Source organism: Larimichthys crocea, chromosome XIII (assembly GCF_000972845.2).
Source record: "Larimichthys crocea isolate SSNF chromosome XIII, L_crocea_2.0, whole genome shotgun sequence".
NCBI lineage: Eukaryota > Metazoa > Chordata > Actinopteri > Sciaenidae > Larimichthys > Larimichthys crocea.
The window spans coordinates 17,850,767-17,872,743 of NC_040023.1; the positions used below are offsets into that span (position 1 = coordinate 17,850,767).

Genomic DNA, 21,977 nt, shown 5'->3' on the forward strand with positions numbered 1-21,977 from the left:
TAGTATGGCAACTACAGTCCAAAGTGTACTAGTACAGAGTAAAAAGGTATTAAAGTCTGGGCCATATGGTATATTTATTTATTTATTTAAATATGTGCGCACTTTGGATTGTGATTGTGTGTAATAGTGTTCCTCTTTTCAGTTACAAAAAAAGACACAGTCAGTTTCAGATGCAAGTTTGCGCTGCATTAGATCATATCCTGAAGTGCTTCTCCTTTTGTGAATGTAGTTTTTGCTTTTGCCTTCACGCACAAATAAAAACAATAAAGGTTAGAAAAGATGGTAATTAGAAACATTTTAGTACGATGCTGATTACTTGACTGAAGCTAGTATTGTATGTGTTTTTAAACTGTGCACTGATATGTGGTCATGTGAAACAGTTCAGGATCAAGATCGAAGAATCAAGACTGAAGAGTCTCTAGCAGCTGCTCTTTGATGATTGATGATAAAAAGCTGATTGTGTTACTGCTCAATACAGAGTCTTCTATAGCGATAAGAGTCCATTATAATGCTGGCCGAATTTAAGATAAGGACATACACTTTGGTTAGTTATTACACAATGCACCATATTACATTTTCATTTTAAGTGCCACTATTACACATTGTGTTTTAGTTGTTACATAATGAACTAAAATTAGATTCATTGTGTCAAGTTATTATATAATGTGTTGTTAAAAGCTATAATAGGATATAACAAACTGCACAAGCCGATTAGACTCATTGTAACAAGTGTGGGAAAACTTTTGTACATGAGCTGATATATTTGAAGTTGATTTTAAATAAGCTGAAGCTTTCGGTCTCGCTTATGAACTTTTTGCTGTTTTGTTTTTACCAGAGCAACACCTCTCATATAGCAGTAGGCCTCTCTACTGTGGTCTGACTCAGAGCTGAGAGTTTTTTAGATCAGTAAGTAACTTGTGTCACCAGAGTGGACATCTGTGTTGTTACCGTCACACCCTTATTAACATCTGTGAGGAACTTGTGGCCTGACTACTAATCTGTGTGGAAATGCGCTTTTGGGTTCCTTTGTTGTGTGCTGCATGGCAATGTGTCCTGATGGGTTAGAGGGCTCTCAGCGATGGGTGGTTTGTTGGGTAAACTTCTCTCTATCTCCCTCATGTTTAACACTTGATTTCCTCTGTGCATCTGTTTGACATGAGGATGAGATGTGATAAGATATATGTTGTCATGATATGTATGTTTGAATGCATGCATGCTCTGTTACAACCTTTGTTTTGGGGCTTTGGAATGCATGTAATGTTAAAAGAGTTTTTCTGTTGATGCCAGAGTTTTGTCTTTTTCAACTGTTGAACCTGTTGTTTTTTTAATGTTTTTTTAATGTTCAAATCAGTTTAATGCTTTTATCGTACATAATGGGAAAGGATGTAGGAAACTGAAGGCATGTGCAATAAATAATCACTTCAGTGTTAATATTAAAATATGTTTAAATATGTCATCAAAGAGAGTAAAAAAAAATAAATGTGTTTGCTTGTTTGGATAAGTCAGACAGAGCAAAGTGTTCTTTATTATTAATAGATTAAAATATGCACTAGCTTCCCTGAAATCTCCCCTACTGTGTAACATTCTGTATTCATTCTTTAAGCTCCAGTCAGTGATAAATGTAAAGTAATTGTCTTTTCATTTGTAAGTAGCATAAGAATCTAGTCAAAAAGATTCCATGTAAACTCATAGCAAAGTTATAGACTTTTAAATAAGTATGAAAGACGAAAGTATATACACACATTTTGACAATGGCATTGCTTTAACACTTCAATAAAATATATTATGCATTCCCCTTTACATAGTTGCTACTTTTAGAGAAGGGCATGGGAGAAATTCCACCCAATTTCAAAATAATAACTGAAAGTTTTTAATAATTCAAACCTTAAACGTTTGGTTTGACAAAATTGCGTGTGTCAAAATTGTATTGTGTGATGCCATTTTACATCTAAAGGTGTTTAAATGGGTCTCTTAGCTGACATGTATTCATTTGTATGCATAATGTGTAAAAACAACATTTTTCTAAATCCCCTTTCTTGTGTCTTCTTTCTTTCTTCATAGCTGTGAAGTCCTCAAGCTGAACGCTACTTGATGCCACAGCAGTTTGTATATCAAGAGTTCAGCCGCAGAGCACTAAGACTTCAACTGATGAAGCTCAGCTATTATGACATTTCATTATGATACTGTAAATTGGAAATTGACACATAATACACACTGCCATTATGGTACGTCAGTGGTCTGTACATTTGTTTTAATTAACTAGGTATGAATCAGTGTTTATATTGTAGATGAGTTTTTTTTTTTATTATGTATTTTACAAAACAAAAAATAGCAGACAGATCAATCCAGACAATGTTGTACTGTTGTATTTCTTTTGTTTTATTTTGTTGCCAGTCCGGTGTTGTGATAAGTTTGTACAGATGATTAAAATGTTTAAAACATGTTGTATTCATTTCTTTACCAAAGTTATGTTAAGAAGAAATAAGGTATTGCTACCAGAAGATATAATCAAGTAAAATATACATTTGAAGTCTATACAATAACAAAACACACCCTCTCCATAGTTCAGCCACTCTGACACTGAGATACCGGCTGAAAGTGTGAATGCAGCTGAAAACAGTTCATGGATATTTCCACTGATAACCAAGCACAAGTGTAAAACCACACAGAGACCCTTGCGGAGCGACAGATAGAGCAGCCCTATGAGACTCGCTGCTACCGTTACTCAAACAGACACAGAGGTTGAGAGAGATGAAGAAGTGGGTTTTCCTTCGCATGAGAGAAGCTGACATTTGTTCACCACAAATTTTTTTCTCAGTCCGAGTGAAACATCAGACGTAGACCACAGCCCAGGCTTTTAGCAGGGGTTTATCTCCAATAGAGGCAATCGAGAGAACTGAAAGCCACGCACCTCCATGTACAAAAAAAAAGTTTACTAATACAGCAGCATATCTTCTATTAGAAACTACAGTACAGTGCCCTAACCGTCTATCTACAAGCATTTAAAATATTAAGTGATTTCTTCTCAAAAAATATCGGCATCTTAAATCATGGTGATTTAGCACGTTTCTCTTTTGAGAACCAGAAGCAGAGGATTGCAGAGAGGAGAACCTCGAGCATCACGACACAAAGTTCGAACAGTTCCACCTGTTAAAAAAGATGAAGTATATATTAGTTCTACATTAGTTTTATATGTAAATATCTGGTGCTGAATGAAGTTCTTCCTTTTGTCTTACCCCCCAATGCTCAGCATATCTTGTATCCCATAGAATCAGGTCCACAGACATCAGAATCATTGCACTTACAGCTACAACAATACAGCCGCAGTTAATCATGAGGGACACCTGGAACATAAATCATACATTGATCTTTCATTATTTACTTCATATATTCAGCTAATTATCACCTTCATTGTATTGTTTATTGGGCATGCATTGAGTAGTACTTACAGTAAGTAATCCTGGATATTTGAACAACAGGTTGGAAACAAATCCAGCAATGATGAACTGCAGAGAAGAAGAATGCAGTTTAGAGCTGAATGAAAACATCAGTAAGTTTTCACACTGTTTGATTTGACAAGTCTTTATATTAAAGACAATTTGAAAGTATTTCTTTTGACTAATTCTTGAAAACCGTATAGTTATATCAGCTATATTGGTGCATGAATTTTCTCCTTCGGTTTATAATGAAGCAATTTGAGCAGAGACTTACGAGCACCCCGCTCAGGTGGGAAGCTCTGAACAAAGTGAGGAGAGAATCATTAATGTTCTGAGTTGCAGCAAAAATAATTCCCACTCCAACACTGAAGAGGCCGCTCATTATCTGCAGAGACTGACAAAGGAAGAGAGATTTTGTGAACATTTAAGTAAATATTATAGTAAATATTATAAGATTAACTTATTGTGTTAGCTTAATTTCCATTAAAATAAACAAAACACAGAAAGGATGCATGTGCTAAACAAAAATATAGAAGGTCAGTATGAGAAAATGGACTTGACATGGACATAAAGTATAAAAGACTTCAGCAAGCATGATCATCTTGTGTTTAGTCATGCATAATATTAGTTAAATCTTGCATATGCCTGATCTTTAGTATTGTTTTTGTGTATGGTTTCCATGCAAACCAGTTATTTGACATTTAAGAATACTGTCACCTGGACAGAATAATATGAAACTTCAGCCTTTACACTGACAAAGCAGAATACCACAAAACCACCCATTTCCTGTTGCTGCTGTCCAAATCAACACATAATGGGTGCAAAAGTCATTTTGGACAGCCCTCTTTCTGCATCTGTTTGTGATACACTGGATGGATTGACTTGTAAATACTTTTAGGTATTAAGTGATTATCACAGGAAGGGACACATTATGATCACTAATTCCTGGACTAAATAAAGAGCTTCTATGTAAAGACCAGATTACAATCGCTTTAACACACGAAACTAACGCTTAATGTTTGTTTGGATTAGACTCTCAGAAAGTTGTTCTTTCAATTGCATTGCTAAGAGAATTAATGCACACTGGTAGACCATGTTGTCCAGTCACTGCATGGTTGGTAGTTTGATAGGTGTCATTGAGCAAGACCCCAACTGCACCTGGTGAACAAGTCAGCACCATGCATCAGTGGAGTGCTTCACATTTTTCTCAGAATAAAGGTACGATAGAAATGTGATCTAATTTTCCAAATACTACTTTGCAATGCATCATCATTTCTATGTCCTCTTTTTGGAGGATTCATGAAAAGAAACTCTAATGAGCTACACTACTTTTGAGATTTAAAAACCAAAGTCACATGCCCTAATGTGTATGTAATACATAAACAACTATAATTTTCTTGCAGTAAAATAAGCTTAAAGTACAAACAGGGTACAACACCAACACCAGAAATCATCGTAAGGTTGAATCAACATCTCTTGTTTTTCTTACTTTACTTTGTCACTCTTACCCCCAACACTGCCGGCTGTTTCTGCAGCAGGTCATGCAGTGGCCCTTTCTCGTCTGGCACGAACTCTAACGCTTGGTAATGTTGGACCACTGGTGCCTCTCTCTCATCACCTCTGTGTGGCTCTTTCCAGTCGTCTGTGTCTGCCCCTCTCCCATCACGTCTGTGTGGCTCTCTCCTGTCATCTCCGTGAGGCTCATTCCAATTATCTTCTGATGGCTCAGCCCAGTCATAATCTTCTCCATGAATGTCCATGTCGACATCGGCACAGGCCATGGTGCTTCTCTGATCTGGAGGAATTATATTTTTTTCTCAATACAATGATTTTCGGTTCTTTAAGTTGTAGAAGTAGAAACCTTTGTGCATATTAACGCAATGCCATACAACAGTCTCGTGATAAACTGTCAAAATGAAGTTGTTGCTGACACTGTGGTGATGATTCAGCTGTTTTTTGTATTGTTGTATTGCATTAATATATAACTATAACACAATCAGCACCACAAAGTACAGCTTTAAAAGCATCGAGGACCAAGTGGACGCTCGAACAATTGTGCCAATCACATCTAAACATATTAAACAACGTAATATTTTACAGTAGTTTTTAATTGCCTCTCAATACACAGTAAAATATTGTGCAGGTGTTTCTGTTTTTCTTGTATATATGTTTGATACCAAATATGATATGGTTTTATTGCAGTTGCTCATAAACATAGTTTGTTCTTGGATTTGCAACAAACCAGAAAGAAACAATAGTAAATGAAGGTAGAATTTTAAATAACAGTAAAGTACTGAAATATTTTTCAGAATGAAGGATTAACATATTTATAGGTGCTTACAGATTCATACATTTACTGTCCAGTGCAAGACTTTCAGAGTTGAAAACTAAGTAACACTGGCTTAATGAAATCTGTTCATCAATGCCAGATCTTTTTCAAACAAACCGGATAATGACATTGCACATTTGTAGCTTTTCGGGCAACATCAAGTAAGTGCAATGTAATTCTATGTAAGTTTCTCGATCCTCTAACTTTACACAGCAACACATTAGTACAAAGTATTCACACATTTATTGTCATATACTTACTTTAGTCTTAGATGACACAAAGGTTTCGACGTACTAGAGAACATACACATGTATACACAGACTTTAAGAGGCTTATAAATTCAGACTCAAATATGTACAACAAAGCCGTTTTTTCTGGTATTTTTCAAGAAAGATTTTAGACTGATTCTTACTTTCGTTCCTCGTTTTCTTGAGAAGTGTCTATTTCACACTCTGTGTGTGTCTCGAGCAAGTGCCTGCAAACACTCTGAAAGATGAGGTCGCCTCACACCTTAACTTCCTCACTCTGCCACTGGTATGTACAGAATCATCATGTTCAGCACTTACCATCATAAGTTGTTTGTCATGGCACAGTATTTCATATTCAACAAAAACACCATTTTTCTACAGTTTATGAACACAAATAAGTTGTATATTAAGATATTAAGTCTTAACAATTTTGAATGTTTGTCAAATTCTGCGTGAAAAAACTGTGGTTTCTGTGTTTGTGTGTGTGTGTGTGTGTGTGTGTGTGAGAGAGAGAGAGAGAGAAAAGAGAGAGAGAAAAGAGAAAAAAAGAGAGAGACAACGACCATTTGCATGCTAGATCATTTCCTTGTTAACCTCATTTGACAAAGAAGAGAATTTCGGGTCTGAATCAAGATACGAGACAAAAAAAGAAGGTAAAAACCCCAAGAAACAGACTACGACAGTCATACAAACTGCTTTAACATTCTTTACTTTGCTATTCTTGTTCACAGGAGAATGAAGAAGACATTTGTGTGTGATGAATCAATGATCATCACCATTCCCATTGGGAGTGTAAAAAGCGCTCGAGTGGGTCAACTGATGCCAGAGAGATTTCAGTGTGTGTACAAAGATTCCTTCAAGATCTTTGTTCTCAATGGAAAACCTAAACCTCTCGGAGTAAGTTCAGTTGTTTTTTTTTACACAAGTGGATTCTAATCACAAATTTGTATTTGTGGCATTATATTACAAACAGAAAAAGCAGCATTGTAATGAGATATTTTTATGTCTTTTTTTTCATTTATTATGATTTATTAGGCAGCCCAAGCCATTGCTGGTCTGTTCATTGTGATTCTTGGCCTGATCTTCTCTCAGACTGGAGGTCTGTCCTCCAACGCATGGTCCAACATCAAAAACTACACTCTACCCTGTGTTGTGGTAAATACAAATGCAAAACTAAAATTTAGATTCACTGCCATAAGTTATTATTAGATTCATGTGATTCTGTGAGAAGTCTGTATAATTAAGGAAATGCAGTCGGATTGATGATGAACAGTATATCCATCTATATCTACATCTGTTCTTCTTCTTCCTTTTGCTGCTGAACATTTCAGTTTCCTTAAAGTTTATCATCATATTATCTTAAATTAATATATATATGTTTTATCAATATCTTAGTATGTGGTTGCTGGTATGCTGTCCTACGCTGCCGGACGACGCCCGAACATGCATGTGGAAAGATGAAAATGTAGTTTTAAAAGTTTTAAAAGTTTTTTTTTTTTTTTTAATCAGACTTTTGTTTTGCTTTATTTTTCTTTGAAAACTTGCACCGGTAAGTACAAAGTGATTGTAGCCAACAAACATTTTAGTCCAACAGATGATGAAGGAGATGTGGGGAAGGGAAATATTTAATTTGGATTTTAAAAATTGTGCATATAATGTATAAATCTCATAACTTAAACAAGCTGAAACTCATTGACTAATCCTAGTTTGCAGGGAAATTAATTAGTATTACAGTGTTTTTTTCTTGCTAATGATTTCCATTTTCTGCCTTTTACACCTTCCAGTCAAAGCTTTCATTCTCTCTGAACATCGTCAGCTTATTCTGGTCGATTGTGGCTGCTTGCTTTTGTGCAGTCAATTTGGCAGAACCCAGTTTCGAGGTAAAGGAAAACAGCCATTGTCATTTATTAAGAAACATCTGCTGCTCTCTGAAATACAATAAACGTGTGTTCACTTCCACCTCTGTCTCAACAGCTTTCAGATCTCCATAAAGGAATCCGTGGACTGATCATGACCCTGCTGGCTGTTGAGAAGCTGATTGCTATATTCTTGATCTACTGGTTGAGCAAAGCTATATGCAGAAAACATTTCAACACTTTGGTATGTAATTTTCTTCAAACACACAGCAAATACAGATACTGTAAGGGGTCAGTAACTAATAGTGGTCATTCTTTTTTCTACAGCCCATCGTACTGCTCAAACAGGCAGACTGAGTTTAAAGGTTTGACGGAGCTCAACAATTTATATGCCCTCAACTTACAGCAGACAAAGAATGTAAATTAATTATTGTTTTCATTTTAGAAGTAGCTGGAAAATATGCAATTTAACTGTTTATAATGCATTGTTTAATAATGTTATAACTGTATAGACCATCAGTAAAAAAAAAAAAAAAAAGTATTGGTGTTCTGATTTCTACGTCCTGCAGAATCTTATATTGTCATCTCTCCACCTCCAACTTCAGCATCAAACTGTCCTTAAGATTTAATTTAATTGCTTTTTTATCCATAGCGCATTTTACTTTTTTATACTTACACATTCACAGATTTTTTTATTATTATCATTGCCTCTGTTCGTTGTAAATAAATGTGTAACTCTGTTTTGTGCAAATAAAGGTGATTATTTTGTTGATTAAAGGTTCATTTGTCCTCTTGTGGAAGACATTGTCCTTTGGACAATGACAAATAACAGCCAAAAATAATTAATTTAGTTGGTTTTCAGGTCAGCAGCGTTATGATCTAAAATAGTAAATCGACATTCTGTAACACATATTATGCTATTAACAACAAATGAAATGTTCTTTGGGCTCATAAGATAGGATAGTTACAAAAAGAGGAAGTAATAACATGACATATAACAGTGTATTCCCAGAGAGAACAAGCCACAATTTACTTGATATGTTACGTCCAAAAATATATAAATACCTGGCATGAAAATGTAAAGTTTTAGGTACTTTTGTGCACCCAAATCTGTTCTGCAGCCTCTGAAACTGATCCTTTCCCCTGGGTAGAGGTCAGTGGTACTACAAAACATGCTCTTTACAACCTTGGTAGAGGTCAGTGGTACTACAAAACATGCTCTTTACAACCTTACTGCTCATATTTTTAGTGCATGTATAGCTACAGTAGGTAAGCTTTTTAATCAACCCATTTGCTCAGTTTAATGAAAGTGTAGAGATCAGGAAACTCTTGCACATGCTTCTTAATGAAAAAAAAACGACAGGGACCCCTGCTGGGAGCTGANGAAACTGATCCTTTCCCCTGGGTAGAGGTCAGTGGTACTACAAAACATGCTCTTTACAACCTTATTGCTCATATTTTTTGTGCATGTATTGATTGTATAGCTACAGTAGGTGAGCTTTTTAATCAACCCATTTGCTCAGGTTAATGAAAGTGTAGAGATCAGGAAACTCTTGCACAACGACAGGGACCCCTGCTGGGAGCTGAGGATGTTTTTTTTTTTTTTATGAGCCAACACATGGGGGCGATAAACACACACCAAATGAAAGTTAAAGTATATTTACCTTTCAGCCACAGATGTATTCTAGGAAACATATTCATTTGACATTCAAATAACTGTTGTGAGTGTTGCACACTGTTCAAGTCCCTCAAATCATGTCATGCATTTTTATTTTTATTTTTAAAGATAATAACATAAGGAGGGTGACATTTTAAAGATAAATCCATTAATTTGGTGCACACAGAAGCAGTCAGTCAAGCTTTTACTCAACTCAACTCAACTCAACTTTATTTATAAAGCCCTTTAAAAACAGCTGCAGCTGACACAAAGTGCTGTACATAAAATAGAACATGAAATAAGACATATAAAACAAAGAACAATATAAAAACAATAATAAACGATAAAACAATGTTAAAATAATATTAAAGCAAAAACAGAAACAGAGTCTCATGCTGGGTTAAAAGCCAAGGAATAAAAATGGGTCTTAAGACGTGTTTTAAAAATGGACAGTGAAGGGGGCTTGTCTAATGCGTAAAGGGAGGTCATCCCACAATTTAGGACCAGCAACAGAAAAGGCCCTATCCCCTCTGAGCTTCCGTTTAGTTTAAAGTTTAAAGTGTTTGCATGGCATGGAGGTCACGCAAAAAAAAAACAAACAAAAAAAAACAATGATAGCGGCACATGATGAAGGAAGACATGGGGACTCTTCCGCTTTGGGACACTCCCTACAACCGTGCACACCAATCACAATCAAAAGTGAACAGTTTCTCTAAAACTGTCTTCCTCTTCTTTTAACCCTCTCTTGCTTGCTTTCTCACTCAGCTGTCAAACTCTCCCGGGTAGCTGTGTGACATTTTATATACATGCATAATATATATATGTAACAGTTTCCTGTGGACACAGTTGTTGGTGCAGGTCTCTCTCTCTCTCTCTCTCTCTCTCTCTCTCTCTCTCTCATGCTGCTCCTCTCCTGACCGCGTCCATCGATGGCGTCCTTGTACAGCGGCGGCTCTCACACCTTAAGCAAGGATGATGTGAATTACAGAATGCATTTCCGGATGATAAACGAGCAGCAGGTTGAGGACATCACCATAGACTTCTTCTACAGGCCGCACACCATCACGCTGCTGACATGCACGGTGCTCAGCCTGATGTATTTCGCCTTCGCGAGGTGAGTTAGCCTTTAGCTTTAGCCTTAGCTCGGCGCTAGGAGGCTAGTGATGCTGTGACAGTGCCAGGTACACGGAGGGAGGCTTTGCTGCTGTTTTTATCACGTTTCATCCACATAAAAACCACTGGAACAACTTCATATGTTTGCCATGTTTATTCAAGCTGAAGGGAAAGAAGTGTTTATGACATAAAACGTCTGTTTTCATCTGCTGGCTTTAGCTACAACAATGTAACAGAGCAAAGGAAACGAGTCACAGCACAGAGGTGATTTATTTATCTGCCTGTTTGCCCTGCACTGATAATATGAGAAGATATGTGAGGCTGATTCACATCAGGACAGATGTTAAATAGACACAAAGCACGGACTGTGTATATAAAGGACTGTCTAACATGCTGATATTTATGTTTACCCCCCCCCTAACTCTGCAGAGATGATGGAAATCCTGACAGTAACCTCTGGGTGGGGCTCATCCTGGTCATCTCCTTTTTCCTTGTCATCAGTGTTTTGGCATTTCCTAACGGTGAGCAACAACAAAAAAAAGAGCAATGAAGTCAATGTCTTTTTGTAGTCAAGCCTGTTTGCATAGCGCCTCAGTTATCACAGTAAAGCTTTATATTACACCTTTTTAGTCAGAGTAAAGAAGAGCCTCGATAAGGACCTCATTATCGAGACTCATCCAGCAACAGGAAGAAAAGCGTCCATGCATATGAGGACTAAAAGCGTACAAAGAATAGCTTGTCTCGTCCTTTTTTTGCATAATGAGAAACCTGTTTCCATTCATTCACTTGTCGTAGATCATAATCTCTGACACTGTGTCTTTATCTGCCTCACTCCAGGTCCATTCACTCGACCGCATCCAGCGATATGGCGAATAGTTTTTGGTGAGTGTTGCTAAAAGTTTCCAAGGATTTTTTAAAAAAGCTTGTTTGGGTTTTGTTTGTTAAATTTCTCCCCCTTCTTCTTCATGTCTCTTTGCTGTTTAGGTCTGAGTGTGCTCTACTTCCTCTTCCTTGTTTTCATCATTTTCCTCAATTGGCAGCAGGTAAAGCAGCTAATGTATTGGCTGGACCCAAACCTGCGTTATGCCAAGAGAGAGGCGGATATAATGGTGAGTGATGTAGGCTTACGCACACAAACACAAAGAGAGAGAGAGAGAGAGAGTGATTAATTTGCATGCACCAGCTGTGTTCCACTACCGAGGGATTATCAATCATTGTAATGAGGTTGTCTGCGCTGCTCTCTGCAGGAGTATGCTGTGAACTGCCATGTCATCACCTGGGAGAGAATCCTGAGCCATTTTGACATCTTTGCCTTCAGCCATTTCTGGGGCTGGGGTATGAAAGCCCTGCTCATCCGAAGCTATGGCCTCTGCTGGACCATCAGTATTACCTGGGAACTTACTGAGGTAAGGAAGCACGCAGCAGATGAGGTTATCGTAAAAGTTCGCAGTTAATCAAATAAGATGCAGACTCTTATAGCTTCTTAATCTCCACAGCTATTCTTCATGCATCTGCTGCCTAACTTTGCCGAGTGCTGGTGGGACCAGGTGATTCTGGACATTCTGCTGTGTAATGGAGGAGGCATCTGGCTTGGCATGACTGTCTGTCGCTTTTTGGAGATGAGGACCTACCACTGGGCCAGTATTAAGTATGACCTTGCAGTCTGGAAATGAATCACAACAGTGTTACAGTTTCATACAGTACCAAGAGAAACGCTTCCCTAACCATTTATACGTTGTAAAAAAAAAAGGGAAGTGGGATTTTTATTGTAAGCCTGGCACATGCAGTAATACACTATACACCTTTGATTTAAACCGAAATGTAAAATATATCCATAAAGGGGGATATCACAAGATAAAGATAAAAGATAATGGAGTTATTTGGGGCCTTTTATTCTCTTTTTTTTGTTATGAGCCCAATGAAAGGTAGCTTCACTGTGTTCATCAAGTGTTTGTTTTTTTTATATTTCATTCATAACTTTTATCCACGCTATAAATGAATGGCTTGCGTGTAATCTTTCAGTTAAGTCACAATGAGTAACATAATACACGAGTAACTGCTATCGTTAGATTTGCTTCTGTTCTTTTGTAACATTATGATAAAAACTATTCCGCTTTAGAAACCATCTTAAGATACATGAATTGTTGTTTTGAAATATGATCTCACAAGGTCATCAAGGTAGGAGTGGAACTTGAATGATTCATGTGATGGCATTGCTTTCATCGGGCTTTGTCTACTCCTCTAACATAATACTTATTGTAAATCTATCTGCAAGTCTTTGTAATCCTTCTTTGCTTCCCATCCAGGGACATCCACACCACCACGGGGAAGATCAAACGAGCCGTGTTGCAGTTTACCCCTGCAAGCTGGACCTATGTGCGCTGGCTTGACCCGAAGTCTTCTTTGCAGCGAGTGACTGGTGTCTATCTGTTCATGATCATCTGGCAGGTGGGTCACTGAGAACACCTCTCGCTGTCTCACGGTGACTAAGTACTGACTAGTCGGGGATCATCCCATGTGCTTTGCGCGCTAAGTCCAAGCTAATCTAATTTTCTCCTGTGTTGTTGAAATCTAAAACCCGTATCACATGGATCCATATAATACATGAGTGTCGACACATGCAGATAATCCTGTAACAGTGAAAGACAGGCTGGATTAATTAGGAGCAATTTATGGTAATAAGAAAACCATGGATGGAGAACTTGAGTAAGCTCCATTGCTCTCCACTGAAGAGTCAAATACAGCTGCCAAATTTCAAGCCACTGGCTGCTATGGTGATGAAAGCTGCTGTTTCTCTCATTTTTCTACAGTGATGAAACAACACTGTCCTCCCCTCTCCCTCACTCAGGAAGCTCCTAACTCTCTCCAGGCTTTAAATAGTAATTACCAGTCTTTGTGAATTAGTTGAAGAGACGTGGGACGGCTCAGCTCTTCTCACTTGAGCTGCCCTTCTTCACTTGGTTCAGCCACGCAAGGCTCCGGGCCAAATGAATGAATAACGCGACAGCGCGCCTCCATCTCATTATCTTGCAGTGCGGGTGAGAAGGCTTGAACAAAGTGTCCCCTTAAATGAACTGCTCGTATTGTTGCCAATTTGTTAATCCAAGTGTGACTCGCCTTGTAAGAGAATCTTTGTCAGTGCCTCAAACCAAAGTGGCTGAACAAAACAATCTATATACTGTACATGGCCGGATACAAAAGAGAAAAAATCAAATATTCTTTTTGCTGGAAATGACCAGGAGGTAGTGTAGAAATCCTCAGATTTCACTGCTTAAAAGAGGAAGTTATAGCAGGCAACATTTTGTATATTTCTTTCACAATTGCTGCGATTGCCCTGTAGACATTTTAACTACAGGCTGAACTGCTTGACCTTTTCAGTGCATCTGCTTGTAATAAACCACTAATTAACAGTCTCATTGCCAGTAAAACCTTATTTACAGCCGACATTTTGACTCGTGGAACACAGGTGTAACTCATAACATTAATAATAGATGCATTGCTTGAAGCAGGGCCATTTCCAGGGTTCTGCTTTGATGTATGTGGCCTCGCTGGCACATGTTAATGGAACAAAGCTGTCACTGAATGTTATTTGCTTTACACCTGTGCTTGTCCTGCTATTACTTCAAAATGTGTGACGTGAGAGATTTATGGGCCCTAAAAACAGAGACCGGTGCATGCCAAAGCCACCGGACAGGCATCACGTGAGGAAACATTTGACTGTGTAGATAAGACACTGCTTTAATCTACAGGCACCATTTAACGGTTTAACTGCTGCAGCTGTTTATTGATTATAATATAAACAAATGTGTTAATGTGCTACGTTTGCAGAAGATAATTTGACATGTCACAGTAGGAAAATCATAATTGTAAATAATAAAAAATTATGTTGAATGTATTCCATTTAGCTGCTTCAATTTCAGGGCCTTACTGTGTTTATGTTAACACCTTTGCTTTCCTATTATTATGACAGGTCAAACTGTCTGCTGTAATAAAGGCCAAAATATAATGCAGTTCATAAGTAGTACAACAGTGAGAGTTTTTTGTTGTGCTGGCTCTGGCAGACTGAATTTGCTGATTTGCTGCTTTAAGGGTGTTGAAGGGTACTCACATCCATAGTGGGTGAACGTAGTAGGAGCTGTTGCCCATTTCATTCATACAGTAACTTTACAGCACAGTGCAGCAGGATATTTTAACGTATCGTAAAAGTAACCAATAGGTTTTTAGGGCCAAACAGTACAATGTTCGTGACTGGTTGAGTCAACTTACCTGACTATGATGATGATGATCCAAAAACACAGTGAAACAAGCAGCATCATCGTGGATTGATTTTGACTATTTATGGTTTCAAATGTTCTGCAACCAAACGTTAAGTATGAACATGCTCTGTATCAAAACACCATTGTGTTTATAATTCTTGTTGTGTTCAAACATGAAAACTTTATTTTCTTCCGTCTGCTTCCTTCTTTTGTTCACAGCTCACAGAGTTGAACACATTCTTCCTCAAGCACATTTTCATCTTTCCTGCAAGCCACGCTCTCAGCTGGTGTCGGATCCTGTTCATCGGTATCATCACAGCTCCAACAGTGAGGTAACAACACAAACGACAGTTTTCTGAGTTATTATATTATTATCTCTAGAAACCGATAATGCCAGATTTGTTATACTATATATGGTTCCAGATGAAATTTACTAACCTTTGTATTATGTGTGTTTTTTTTGTTTTAGACAGTATTATGCGTACCTTACAGACACACAGTGCAAGAGAGTTGGGACCCAGTGCTGGGTGTTTGGGTAAGTGAAATCTAAACTGTAGCTGCCACCAGTAGATTTTTTTTTTCCTTTCAAGAAATACCCCTAAAATGAGTTGTACTACTTCATAGATTTTTATGGAAACTGTAGTGTAACACTGGTGTACATATCAAAAAGCCACAAGCAGTGAGAGCAGATAGGAGGAGGTGATATCTAATCCACAAGGGTAATAAATTACACAAAGCAAATGTCAGTGAGCATAGCGCTGCTCTCAGGTAAAAGTCACGTTTGGCCATATTTGGAGGACGTTTACTACAGGTGGGTCAGAGGTTTCAGCTGTGTGTGTTGTTTTTTTTCTCCACTCAGGGCAATAGCCTTTCTGGAGGCCTTGGCGTGTATTAAGTTTGGACAGGACTTGTTCTCCAAAACACAGATCCTCTATGTGATCCTCTGGCTACTGTGTTTGGTAAGACCACAAACACATTACAGCATTTCTGTGTCAAAATGAATTACTGTGGCTTTAAATACATGAAATCTTTTGCAAACATCCTATCATTATTCACATACCTGTCTGTTTTAACAAAAAAAAAAAAACGTTCTGAAACATGACATTTTCTGTTCTGTAAGTTACTGATTATGGATTTTTTTTCATAAATCAGTAAACAGTCTCTGTTATGTTTGATCTGTTTGTAGGCCTTCATTACATTCCTCTGTCTATTTGGAATGGTGTGGTTTGCTGAAAATTATGGTCCAAGAGAAAAGGTATGTTTATTGCTTTGTCATAGCTTCTGCTATGTCATGTAGTTAATAGAAAGCAACATATGTTGATCTTTATTCTTGTTGGAGATGAATGGAAACAAACAAAAACCTCTCTTGGACATGCATCTCATTATGTAAATAATGCAGCAGTTTTCCAAGCACAGTGTCAGAGAGTGTGTGCCTGAGTGAGTGTAAAAGTTGGCAAATGTACTAGGTCGACCTAATAACATTTACATAACACTTTTAAATACTCAGACACGTCTTGTTCACCTTAAGGGCACTCTGATAAGATATTTATTCATGATGGAAAAATTACATTTTCCCTTGACTGTGTGGGGCAAAAAAAGGTAAAAAAAAACCAAACAAAACCACAATAATAATCAGACCGGCAGCTTATCCATGCCAACTCCATGGATAAAGTGGATATCAAGCAAAACACTTTAGAAAAATTCTGTGAGGAAAAAAGGATTTAATCCGAGTCTCGAAATTAACCTCTCTTCTACAGTTGTGCACAATTGAACAGTAGAAGGTGGGCAGCTCTAATTCTGTTTAAAACATAAAGAGATTGAATGAAATTGAAAAGAAAATGTATTCAAGGATTCACTGTGAGTCCCTCACAGTCACGATGATCATGAGCTAATGGCAGAATAAGTTTTGTAATCTATCATCGACACGGCCTGTGAGAAAGCTGAGAACACTGTCCTTCCTTTCTTCTCAACTCACCGCTGGTTTCAGCATCGGCAGCACTCCCTCTCACGTGTCAGGTGACAAATATCGCACTACCGTAGTGGCTTTCTGTCACGTCTAAATAAAGCTGCAACACTCATTATAAAAGACAGTCGTTCTTGAGCAGGTTGGTGAAGCAAGGCGAGTATGTGCTCCACATATGTTGCCCTTTGAAGTGTGCTATGTTTCAGTGACCTATGAATGCTGCACAGTCAGTTAGCTGCTGTATGTCCCCTGTCCAGTTAATGGTATGTGTGTCATGTGACTGACCTCCTCTCCTCTAACAGAGCTTCTCAGAATGTGAAGACAGTAATTACGCAGAATCTGCTGACTACATGTCCGAAGGATTTAAAGGTACAGTGCCTTTACTGTAAATTATCAACCACACAAAAAATAAAAGTATAGATTCATCTTCAGATGTATTTCTGTAAAAGGCTGACCCCTAGTGTTTGGAATCATGTCCTACTCAAGATGTTAATGTGTAAAGATCAGTTACGTCTTTTTATAAACTCATCTCCAAGCGTTTGACCCTCATGTTCCAGGAGAGACGGAGGTGGACAGCGACGGCGACAGCCCTATCACCAGACGTAGAGGGAAAAGTTTAGGAAAGACCAAATCCATCAACGGCCTGGACAGTCAGTAGGAGTTGGAGCTAGATGCTGGTGGAGTGACTCCTGAACTCACTCCAAGGAGCCAGGTGGGAAGGTTCACAGGTTGGAAAAAAGAGGGGGTAAAGATACAGCCACTTCCTGGTGTAATTGAAGTCTAGAAAACCCCCCACCCACCGTAAGAGGGAGTAGAGACAGGAGGGACTAAGTGGATGAACAGGTCCCATGCAGTGTTAATAGGAGTGCACAGAGGCTTGGACTACAGAGATGCACACTTAACTGTGTGCTGTAGTCATAAAAAAAAAAGCTCCTAAACCACTGATCACAGGTTTCTGTGTGAAGAGAGAGAAAGAGGTATTTTGTGTGTGTGTGTGTGTGTGTGTGTGTGTGTGTGTGTGTGTGAGAGAGAAAGAGGTGGCAACAAAAACTGCCAGTTATAGATGTGACTGCATGATCATTGTAGCTGATAGACTATAATTTACAAACATTTATCCTACGATACAGTATATCATTGATGGTTATTGTACATTTGACTGGTTTACACCAGCTTTAATTCCAGTATGTTGGTCAACACATTTCAATGTTAAAAGCCATGATGTAGAATTTATCACATTAACTGGAGCCTTTATGTTTATAACACAGAAAGGCTGAAGTCCTCTTTTTTTTATTATTAGCATCTGTTACTGGTAGTCTATTTGCATCATAGATGTTCACACTTGTTTCCTGGGCAGGATTTCAATGCAAGACAGCTTTAGCTTGGTATCGACTGAAGTTTTGTGTTTGACCTGGAACAAAGCAAAGCACACGGTTTAAGCACTTTCCAGAATGTTTTGCAAATACTGTACATTTTGTAATGTTTGAGTATTTTGTGAATCATTGTGACCTTGAGTGATTTTACTCTCCTGTCCACGTGGCTGCTATCTTGTTTTTTCTTTTTCTTTTACTGTACTGATATAACAGAGGGCAATTATTCAAATTCCTGCATGTGTTCCTGCAGGCTCTACCTGTCGGTGTGTGCGGGTGGCTTCGTTTTACTGTCGACCTTCTTGTTATTGCATATATTGCATTTGCATGGCTGTGTCAAATCAAATCAAGTGTTTTAGTAGGAAAATGTTACAAGAGTAGTCAACAGATCTCTATATAACACCGCACACCAGGACACCAGTATTGTTCTTTTTATGTCTTTCACTGTCATTGTAAGATTTTAATTGTGCCTGTTTGCATGTTCTTTTTTTTTTCATTCCCCAACTTTTCTCAATTTGTTCTCAGACTAAATTTTTGCTTTTTGTGTTTGATTCTTCGACGCTTCGAGTGCTTTACTAAAACGTTTATTTTCATCCGCTCCGTCGGCATCATCTCAGTACAGATATATATCATTCATAATCCTCGACAATCCAGATGTTGACCTCTGTGCAATGGACCAGGCTCCCGTGCTACAGTAGACACTATAAATGGTACATTATCTCTGGATTTAGATGTCATTTGCCAAAAGCAATTCCGTTGAAGATGACTTGTGCTGTTCTTTTTCACTGTGAAATAATGAAACATTAAATTGTTTTACATTTCCTCTTAAACTCTTCCTCTCTTTTATTTATTTATCATGTTTGGCTTTAAATAGAGCAGCAACACCACACCTAAAAACTACTTTCAACACTAAATTCCTTTGTTACTCATTAAGTACACTTTGTAGACAGACAGGCAGATCATGAGGAAAATTCAAGCCAGAGACACAATAAACATGCATTAAAATGAACCTATACTACAGTAAACAAGCGTTAAAGTTAACCTATAATATAAATTTGTATTTAATTCAAACTTGCGCTGAGATCTTCAGAAAATAGAAAACTATATAAAAGTAAAAATGGAAATAACATGTTTATAGAAATAAAATGAAATTACAAATAGAGATAAAAACTATATACATTTAATTCAGGCTGTAGACACTGAATGAAAGTCACACTGTCAGTAGTCTAGTGTAGTATGAATAGTATCTTTTAATTAGCCGTTTGACTACTTAACAATAGGAAATCATGAATGACCTTGCTCGACCCCTGAAGAGTGCCCTGCTGCAGCAAAGGAGTCCCGGATTGGCTGACTGAAGCACAGCCGGGCTCAGATCAGATTTCACTTGGTCTGCACACCATGAAACTCAGACTGAAATAGCTGCCTTATGCTGCTGACCTATAACAAGATGTTTTTGAAGGTACCATTGATGTTCCCTTTGGAAAGAACAACAAAAAGCGTTGTATAGTCATAAACATGAACAGTAGTAGCAGAGGTAATTAGTATTCTCAGCAGTTGTCACCCCACGGTGAGTATTCAGACACACTAAAACATCTCCTGGCCCTGAATCCAGTCAAATATTTAAATACTTGCATTTTTTTTACTATGCAGATAAAATACTGAATTTTCTGCTGTTTCTCCAGGTTATGTTTGTAACCAGTTAACTTCCTGCTTGTGTCTAAGTTGATTTCCTGATGAGGGCAGCAGAGTGCCTTGGTGTTGCACAAAATGTCACGTGACCCTTTGGGCCTAAAGCACAGGACATGAGTGTGTTGACAAAAATGTTGTAGCGCTCTGCTTTCATATCCCTTTCTTCATCTCTCTCCACATCTCACTTAAGTCTGTCTTCCTTTTTCTTGGTTTTCTTGGTTTTCTGAACCTCCTGCAGCCTGCATCCGTTAGTTTGTATCAGTAAGTCATGGCAAAGACTCCTGGTTCCCCAAGTCGTGGCAGCCTGAGTCCTGAGAGGATTCTGAGAGAGATCCAGATCAACTTACTGGAGTGTAAAGTCTGCTTCGAGAAGTTCAGCACTCAGCAGAGGGAGCACAGACCACAGACTCTTTCCTGTGGCCATGTACTTTGCAGAGAATGCATCACGGCTCTGTCACACCCTCTCCTGAGGAAGCTGGAGTGCCCGTTCTGTCGACAGCTGTGCAGCATTGACAGCACCTCCCACTGCCTGGTTCTTACTGACCTGCAGGAGCTGTTGTTGTCCTATGCTCCTCCTCACAGGCCAAAAGGAGGCCTTGGCTTAGCCACAAGTCTGACATCCGCAGCTCTGCACCTCTGTGCAGCTTTTGGTGGGTGGGGGACTCTTATCAACCCAACTGGGATAGCTGTTTTAGGCTCTTCAGGGACGATGGTAGTGGTGCATGATGCAGAGAAGCCAGTGGTGGTGTTCAGCTCACAGGGCAAGAAGCTGCAGAGTTTTGGGCAAAAAGGACGAGCCAGTGAGGAGATCTGTTACCCGGTGGATGTGGCAGTGACTCCCTGTGGTTATGTGGTGGTGACTGATGCAGGCGATAAAGCTGTGAAGGTTTTCACGTCCAGGGGGAAGCATGTATCGACGGTCAAAAATTCTTTCAAGATGCCCTGGGGTGTAGACACAAACAGCTGTGGGCACATCCTGGTATCGGACGTCCAGGCTGGCACACTGTCCCAGGTAAAAGTGGACTATGCTCATGGTCTCCTTCAGGAGCATCAAACAGCCATTTCAGACCTCCAGCATCCAAAAGCAGTGGCGTGCTGTCAGGTAACTGGGAACATAGCAGTGATGGAGTATTTACCTCATGACACACATCCACAAGGGGGGCAACAACACACAAGGCTGAGAGTGTTTTCAAAAGACTTCCACCTCCTTTATCAGACCGACAGTTTCAGCCTGACCCTGCAGTCCATGGTGAAGCTAAACATGTCAGGCGTGACCTTTGGCAGAGATGGAGATGTGATTGTGATTGACTCCAATCAGGGGATGATTTGGAGTTTGGGGAAGCTTCAGAATGGCCCAGCCCTCACTCCTCTGGTGGGAGACCACCTTGTCCGACCGACTGGACTGGTGTCACTGAACAACATGCTGGTCGTTTTGGACAGCGGAGACCACACAGTGAAGATTTATTCTGCTAAAGCTGATGCAGGGCCCATCATATAGCTCATGTACGAACAGGCCTAGAATATGTGGAAACTATGTAGCTTATCATATTATAAAGTGATGAAATGATCTGGCAATACAAGTTTTTATCAATGTACTGAAAAAAACATTAAAAATGATAAATGTGAATATAATAAAATAAGTAAAGGTATGGGCTAAAGTATGCTTTGTTTTGCACATAAGAATATCAATATGCAACATTTTGAGACAGAACATGTTGCGCAATAATAAAAATATAAATACTGGACACTTTCACGTTTGTGGCCACAAAAATCCTTCAAATTACACATTACATATGAGGGAAAAATCACTTTTGGTTGACGTGGTCACAGTTCATGTCCACAAGGCCATAAACCTGTGATGACAGGTCAGACAAATAAAAAAATCCTTCACCATAATGGGGTTTAAATTTAAGTCCCATAAAATGCAGTTCACATTCTATAATTGCACTTAATGCATGTTTTAAGATCATCACAGGTCTTTGGGTGTGTGTGAGATATACAGATAAACAAATAATAATATGATAAATTACACAAAAGATATATTTAAAAAAATTACTTGTGA

General features: G+C 38.6%; 3 protein-coding genes and 1 long non-coding RNA gene across 5 annotated transcripts; 3 read left to right on the forward strand and 1 right to left on the reverse strand.

Annotated features, from left to right (window-relative positions):
* The first annotated feature begins 40 nt into the window (after positions 1–40).
* Positions 41–2,441, forward strand: LOC109137346 (uncharacterized). The gene is made up of 2 exons (XR_002041635.2): positions 41–906; positions 2,062–2,441. It is a non-coding gene; the product is annotated as an uncharacterized LOC109137346 (long non-coding RNA).
* On the reverse strand, positions 2,362–6,501 carry si:ch211-269k10.4 (uncharacterized). Of its 2 annotated transcripts, XM_019271491.2 has the most exons (7): positions 6,135–6,501; positions 6,027–6,054; positions 4,946–5,232; positions 3,712–3,831; positions 3,450–3,506; positions 3,237–3,344; positions 2,362–3,147 (listed from the first exon to the last, which is right to left on the reverse strand). In XM_019271491.2, the coding sequence occupies exons 3-7, from the start codon at positions 5,216–5,218 to the stop codon at positions 3,049–3,051; spliced, it is 657 nt and encodes a 218-aa protein (XP_019127036.2). In that variant the 5' UTR covers positions 5,219–5,232; positions 6,027–6,054; positions 6,135–6,501; the 3' UTR covers positions 2,362–3,048. The 2 variants fall into 2 exon arrangements, with proteins under 2 accessions (XP_019127036.2, XP_010755231.3); XM_010756929.3 differs by lacking the exon at positions 6,027–6,054 and having other exon boundaries at positions 6,179–6,500.
* Positions 6,502–10,229: 3,728 nt separating this feature from the next.
* ptdss1a (phosphatidylserine synthase 1a) lies at positions 10,230–19,056 on the forward strand. The gene is made up of 13 exons (XM_019255100.2): positions 10,230–10,641; positions 11,070–11,161; positions 11,478–11,522; positions 11,625–11,749; positions 11,888–12,046; positions 12,137–12,288; positions 12,947–13,088; positions 15,116–15,228; positions 15,366–15,431; positions 15,756–15,855; positions 16,083–16,151; positions 17,162–17,228; positions 17,417–19,056. Exons 1-13 carry the CDS (start codon positions 10,457–10,459, stop codon positions 17,515–17,517), a joined length of 1,416 nt encoding a protein of 471 aa, XP_019110645.1. The 5' UTR covers positions 10,230–10,456; the 3' UTR covers positions 17,518–19,056.
* Positions 19,057–19,841: 785 nt separating this feature from the next.
* LOC109141091 (E3 ubiquitin-protein ligase NHLRC1) lies at positions 19,842–21,560 on the forward strand. The gene has a single exon (XM_019270277.2). It carries the CDS (start codon positions 20,184–20,186, stop codon positions 21,411–21,413), a length of 1,230 nt encoding a protein of 409 aa, XP_019125822.2. The 5' UTR covers positions 19,842–20,183; the 3' UTR covers positions 21,414–21,560.
* Positions 21,561–21,977: the final 417 nt, after the last annotated feature.

Coding starts and splice junctions, on each gene's coding strand:
- LOC109141091 (XM_019270277.2), top strand. CDS start 20,184: ATGGCAAAGACTCCTGGTTCCCCAAGTCGTGGCAGCCTGAGTCCTGAG.
- ptdss1a (XM_019255100.2), top strand. CDS start 10,457: ATGGCGTCCTTGTACAGCGGCGGCTCTCACACCTTAAGCAAGGATGAT. Junction 12,289..12,946: donor TACCACTGGGCCAGTATTAA/GTATGACCTTGC, acceptor CTTCCCATCCAG/GGACATCCACACCACCACGG. Junction 15,856..16,082: donor TCCTCTGGCTACTGTGTTTG/GTAAGACCACAA, acceptor ATCTGTTTGTAG/GCCTTCATTACATTCCTCTG.
- si:ch211-269k10.4 (XM_019271491.2), bottom strand. CDS start 5,218: ATGGCCTGTGCCGATGTCGACATGGACATTCATGGAGAAGATTATGAC. Junction 3,345..3,449: donor AATATCCAGGATTACTTACT/GTAAGTACTACT, acceptor TTTATGTTCCAG/GTGTCCCTCATGATTAACTG. Junction 3,148..3,236: donor GATATGCTGAGCATTGGGGG/GTAAGACAAAAG, acceptor CTTTTTTAACAG/GTGGAACTGTTCGAACTTTG.